Source organism: Pinus tabuliformis, chromosome 8 (genome assembly GCF_031772625.1).
Source record: "Pinus tabuliformis cultivar Carrire ecotype Pingquan chromosome 8, CPIR1, whole genome shotgun sequence".
Taxonomy (NCBI): domain Eukaryota; kingdom Viridiplantae; phylum Streptophyta; class Pinopsida; order Pinales; family Pinaceae; genus Pinus; species Pinus tabuliformis.
Window position 1 is genome coordinate 1,407,886,364 of NC_142294.1, and position 6,852 is coordinate 1,407,893,215.

Consider the following 6,852-nt stretch of genomic DNA (forward strand, 5'->3'; position numbering starts at 1 on the left):
AGATGACAATGTGCATATAACACCATGACAGTGTTAAAGGTACCTGAGACTGGCTAATCAAACAATAGAAACTATCTGTTATATTCTTTGCATAATAATTGTAAAGAAAAATGAAGCATGATAACTGTGTAGAGAATAATGCCTGATATCTGGAAAGATAACTGTGTAGAGGGCAAGTCAGACATCTAAAGAGAAATGATGCATGATAGTTATTCTAAGAACAAGGCAAATGTATATAAAAGTATGATGCAAATAACTGTAAAAGAAAGATGCAGGGAAAACTGCGTGAAGGTGATACATGTAGTGTATCAGAATAATGCTCAGACCGTATTGAAACTGAAACATAGTAACGATACCTAGAACCTGAAGGTTCACATCAATATACAGAACATGTGAGAACGTAAAATATTTACCAGTCAACCATAAGCAGGGTTCTGTACAAAACTAACATTGTAAGGGTTACATTAAACTGTTTAACGACATGTAACAGTCATTTTCTAATACCGCCTGAACATACAGTGAGCCTGTGGAAACGGTTTGTGGTATGGATGAAACCTTCGACCGTTTCCAAGATGAAACCCTCGGCCGTTCCAATATGGAACCCTCGGCCTGTATTTAAAGCTTGAAACGAAATGAGTAAATTAAACAGGAACAAGTTAATCCAAAGCTGTTTAAAATAAAATGCATATCAACACGCATTACGGCGTTACAGAACCGCCGTAGAAGCGGCCATTGAATCACTACTTCCAGCTAAACCATGATAAAACTATAACAGGAATTATGGAGACGAAACCCTCGAAAGGGTTATGGCTCAGCCTGTCGATAGAGAAATAAAGTATCCATAATAAACAAGCTGTGGGTATAGGACATTCAAATGGAAAAGACTTGCATATTAATTCTAAAGGCTCGAACCTTGGAGCAAATACATATGTGTAGCAAACAAACTGTAGACGCAAAACATTTGAATGGAGAACATGCATAATATATTGAACAGGTAAATGAAAGAGACAATCTCACAATAACGATGGACAAATAGCTGGAAGAGTACCACGAGGGTCTGTCCTTTAAATATTCTGAGAACCAAAGTCTAACATAAATACAGGGCATTCAAAGTGGCTCATTTCCAAAACAAATGAAGCCATGATTTATCCCATTTAGAGTCCGGCGAGAAAAGCCGTGAACCCCTGAACATAAATATACAAATGTTATCGAATAATACAACACAGAGACTGTAACCAAGGAAGGCACAGGTACCGGCATGGGAGAGCCGACCTCGCACCCTAGCTAAGATTCAGCCGAAGGTGAAACCCTGAATCAGCACATTGAAGAATGCCGTGAGGAACCCCTCCTAGGCCGAGAGAAACACATAGAAATCTACCTGTTACTACCGCCTATTCTATTGACTTAACTACTGTGTAGTTTGCGAGGGTCCAGTACCTGGGATGTTTTGGCAACATCATTCCAATCCATTCCTGAGTGGTAAGGGTTTGAAGCACGCCCTGCACATGAAGGTTCAGTGGAATTAAACATGAATGTATCAACCCAAACATGGTAAACCTGATAAGAATGTACAGTCGAAGCTATTGTTGAAGTGGCAGATACCTGTGTTAGCTTGCCGCAACCTGGCATAGTTTGCAGGGTTAGAACCGCCATTTGGGAGCGAGGGTTCGGCCTCTCCCCAAGTGCAAATGAACTCGCAATGAACAGCTCGGTGGACTTTATGAGACTAATAAACCCTGAAATGATATCGACCCTTAGATCAAAGGAGAGGATCCTCACCGTTCCTTGTATGGCAGTTGGTGCGCGAACCGGCAGATTTCCCAAAGCTTCACATGGCCTCTGTCCGGCGGTTGACACCTGGCCAGGGTAGGTGAGGCTATTTAGTTTCCCGACCATACCTGGCATGGAAACAGATCGGAAAGCAACCGGTGGCCTTTTCCGTTGACCTTGTTGAATGGTGAGAATCGCTAAGGATTCGAAATCCATAAGTCTTATGATAATACAAAGCTCGGTGATTGATAATCATATAGGGTCATCATAGTAGCATGGTTAGTGCTTAAATAATTACAAGCATATATATAATGTTTATGGTTATTAGGACCAGGTTTATAAGGTCCACGTGACAATAAGGTTTACCACCATAATTTTTTTTTTTTTTATATTACTGTGGAGTGTGACAATGTGGTATCAGAGCTAAAGGTTGCAATACTGGCGCCTTAGGGAATTGGTAAGCGGAAAGGTATTGAAGTACGCCATCAGTAGGCATTAACTCAGGTATGAGTTTAATCATTCACATATTCATTTATGTCGTACACTACTTTTGGCATGACAGGTGTGATTCATGTTTATAACTTCTTGAGAAGTAGGTAATAAGTTGTTGCATAACTACGTTCATAACGTTGGATTCCTGATGAGGATAAAAGACAATGAAACTTTTGTCGCACTTAAGAACAATATTGAACACTCATTGAGGAAGTGACAATCATCTACCAACTTTTGATTTGCACATATGGCAATAACAACAATGCATATATTGAACTAGATTGAAAATACAATGAACGAAACCTAATAGACCAATGCATGAATATAAATCAGGGGGAACATCCTTGAATAGGATGAAAAATTGTTTTAAAAAAAAGACATTAGAAGAACCCCTTTAGATATTGAAAAAAAAAAAAAAATGCAATGGGTCAAGCAGCGAGACTTGAGTGTCATAACTAACTTTTGATTTAGCCTTGTCATGGATGCATGAAGATGATTGGTAGTTGAGATTGGTTAGTGTTGTATGACTAACCCATAGAATTTATATGCATTAATGGAATTGGACTAAGATTGCTACAATTCGTAAACAAGTAAAGTTGATGACACATGCATGGAATGTGTGTGTGAATATTCTACTCTCTCTGTGCTATAGTTCTAGTTGTTTATGAGAAGAGTCTTAATTTTATTCACCATGAGAATGCATGATGAATAGTATATGCTTATGTCCTAATAGTTTTAATGATGATTACCTTCTAATTAACTGAAATCCATTAGCATGGTATGTGTTGACGTTAATCATCACTTGTTGGGAGATAAAAACCATTGGAGCCTCGATTAAATGAAGGTTGAATTTATCTCTACTATGGGAATGATGGATTTCTTATGCATGTTGCATTCCAGTGTGAAGTTAAGGGTAGAGGCATGTTCAGTGGGTAACATATCTAGGACCCATTCATGGTATAATTACATGTGATAATTATTCATAAATAGGCTACCTGTGTTAATACAGTTGTCAGTAAACTCTAATTACCTTCCCCAACCATAGATGCTTCCAAAGGAAAAGGAAGCAAGGAGAAGGAAGAAGACCGTGCTGTAGAGACAGACGGAGATGGGAAAAAGAACTCGCTAAAGTTTGGTAATGACCAGATAAAGCAAGTTTTGAGTGTTAGAATCTTGCGGAAGACTCTAAGTCTTGGGATGACTAGATAAGCGCTCGATGTGCATGTGAGTATTCCTTTGACCATGCTTAAGGAGTTGGAAAATGATAACTATAGAGTGTTGACATTAATGATTCTCATAATGTCTCCTTGAACTCATTATTCTGAAATGGTCACATAGTAGTGTTATGATAGTTGTTGCATATAGCACCAAATGGTAGCTCTAGTGCATGTGTGACGCTTAGGAGATTATGCTTCTAATTGCATAAGTAGAGCAATTGCTTCCGGTAGGAGTGGTTTAACTTGTCAGTTATGCATGTTGATCCAAGGATAAGATAAGTGTCTTGTTCACTTATTCGAAGAACACGTATGAATGTTTTACATGATTTCTTAGTAGAGAGAGTATTTGAATGCATGCAATAAAAGAATGGTTCTTTTATAGATTTTCTTGGTAAAGAAAATGTGTTAAGGCATGTTGTTAAAGATTGATTATCTTGTATGTTGTCTTGGTAAATAAAATAGGTAGTTCCTATTAGAAAGATTCCACGTGAGTCTTGTGTGTGGAATGCTTGTCTCTGGTCTATAAAATCCTTGTTAAATATAGCCAAGTATCTTCTTGAGAAAGAGGATGAAGTATATAAATGTCCTGAGAACATAGCATGGAAGGTGGCCAAGTTTGCTTGAATTAAAATATGTATCTTTATTTGATAAAAGCTTCTTGAAAATATATACATATATATGCTAATTGCATTATGATTCTAGTTAGTCTCTAAGTTCTAGTGAAATGATTATGCATTACATGCATGATAAAAGATAACTAAGGATGTGCTTCTAGGCACATAGATATTTATCCCTAATTTCTTGAGGAAAGAGTATATTACCTATATACATAAATATAGTCTCATCCTAAGAGTATGCATACTTCATGTATGAAAATAAAGGATTTTATGAGAGTTCTTGTAAATGGAAATAGAGGTTCTTTCCTTTAAAGACACATTAGAATAGTGTTCATACAAGAACCAAAATCCTTACTTGTTTCATGAAAAGAACTATGTGCATTAAAGTAAAGTAATTGTGTTAGGAGAACACATGTTGCATAGTGGTAGCTATTTTGACTTTGGAATTATGAGACTGTGCGTACTAGAGAAAGTGGTCATGATAGCTTCCTTGAAAATAATGATCTCTTGGAGAGATTGTCTTGTTGGAAGAGCTGTGTTGATTGCTTGATTTGATGCATAAAGGATAAGTAAACCTTGTTTTTGTATCTTGGTTTTTATGCCGAAAGATAGACCTCCTTAATAATTTCTTGAAAGGGAATCTTGAGAAATCCTCACATCGGAAGATAGAAAAATGAGGATTAAAATGACTTCCTTTAAGAAAGAGGTATGTGGTTTGTCGTATGAAATAATGGTGGTCTTCTAGTGAAGGGAATAAGTGTTGCATACATTAAAGAAGGGCTTATACGATAAACAATAGTATGCACAAAGATTAGTCATTGTGACATAAGAGTTATGTTCTTGTATGTTAGAGAAATTATGTTTAATTACACTAACGATGCATGACTAAAGCTAGCCATAGTAAACGTACGAAAATACCCCATTAATGATGATTTGAATTGGAACAACAGACTATGGCAACATTGGGAATGCTGAGAGTATTAACTCAACTGTTGTTGATATTTATACATTAATGAGTATTTGCATATGTTTTTATACATGACAATATTGTATGCATGAACATTCTGGGAAATGGAATACATGTTAACTGATGCATATTTATAACTAACGTTGCTGATGGGATTAAGTAGTGGTAGCTTAATGGCAACAAGAAAACTCATCACATAAATTGCTGCAATGTGAAATGCAATTATAAATGAGAAAGAATGATGTTATATGATATGCATGAATTATGTTATTTGGAAAATTTGCATGCATACAACGTGTATGATGGATATGTTTCCATCAAACTTGATGTTGTGGACCCATGTCAGGGGTTAAGTGTAAATGCATGGTATACATGCATGTTTGTTATGCTAATGATAATGTTCATATGGTTCATTGTGTAAATTACTATGAGAAAGAGTAATAAAAGAGAAATTTAACATGGCAGACAGTTGTGGATACTTGGGTTGATGACAGTTACCTACCCGGAGTTGGGTTGATGGAACTTGTCTGCCCGGACTGTGAAAGGCTTGAATGCCTTGGGTTGATGACAATTACCTGCCCGGAGGGGTTGATGGTACTTGTCTGCCCGGATTGTGAAAGGCTGGAATGCCTTAGGTTGATGACAGTTACCTGCCCGGAGGGGTTGATGATACTTGTCTGCCCGGAGTTGGGCTGATGGCAGCTACCTGCCCGGAGGGGTTGATGGTACTTGTCTGCCCAGATTTCCTCTCCCTGGAATTCTTGAGCTGGCTGGCCAGTGGAATTCCATATTAGACCTGGTAAGGTCTCTATCAAAGAAACTGTCTGGATGTGAAAAAGACTCTATTTGGTTGTGAGAACCAGTTTCCATGGGTTGGAAATTCTTTAAGTCCATTGTGGACTCATGGCTAAGGAATTAACTAATCAGCCATATGTTATGCTAAAAATGAATTTTACATATAGTTGTGTGAAATATGTTATGCACATTTAATAAGAAATGAGCTTAGTGCTCAATAAGGAATAAATGGAAATTTTAATTCCTTTATTGTGTTATTAATGTTGTGAACATCTTAGTGGGAGCTAAGACAATTCTTGCTTGATGCAGTGATTGACTGTTTTGATGATTAGCGAGCTAGGTGCTCTTTTGGTACTTCTTGAAGTACTTTACGGATGTCTTTAGTGAGAATTCGTTCAGTGTGCACGTGAGCAGTGATTTATCATTTGATGATTAGTGTTAGTGCTCTTTAGGTACTTGTAAAGTACTGTGATTTAGAAAGCATCTAACATTGCACAATTGATTGCTAGTCAAAAGTGTCTCATTTGACTCAAAATATAGTGACTAATGTGGTTGAATTTGGTTGAATTTGGTTGAATTTGTTAGTCATATATTGCAGGAACTACTTACCATGGAAGGTTGAAGAATTGTCCAACCTCTATTGACAGGCTTACATGAAAGTATTCATGATTTTCAAGCATAAGATGGTAAGTTATGGTAAGTTGACACAGAGAATTGTTTATTATGAATGAATAAGGGCCAGGTGGTGGCGATTAGAAGTTGCATATTGTTGCAAATTACAAATGATTATGACTATTGATGCTTATAACTAATGATATTTTTTATGACTATATCATTACTATTTTGTTGTCGTCTTTTCTTGGAATGAAGTCGTTGGTTACAAAGAGAAAGGATCATATTTTGTGTGGATTAGATGGTAATACCACAAGTAAAATATCAATTCCGACGAAAGATGAACACCAAGGACGGTGTTCCTGTTAAGGGGGGGAGTATG

General features: G+C 37.0%; 1 protein-coding gene across 1 annotated transcript; it reads right to left on the reverse strand.

Moving 5' to 3' along the window:
- Nucleotides 1-1,045: 1,045 nt before the first annotated feature.
- LOC149240838 (uncharacterized) lies at nt 1,046-1,986 on the reverse strand. Its single transcript, XM_089370326.1, has 4 exons — nt 1,810-1,986; nt 1,603-1,726; nt 1,438-1,499; nt 1,046-1,309 (listed from the first exon to the last, which is right to left on the reverse strand). The coding sequence occupies exons 1-4, from the start codon at nt 1,984-1,986 to the stop codon at nt 1,292-1,294; spliced, it is 381 nt and encodes a 126-aa protein (XP_089226452.1). The 3' UTR covers nt 1,046-1,291.
- Nucleotides 1,987-6,852: the final 4,866 nt, after the last annotated feature.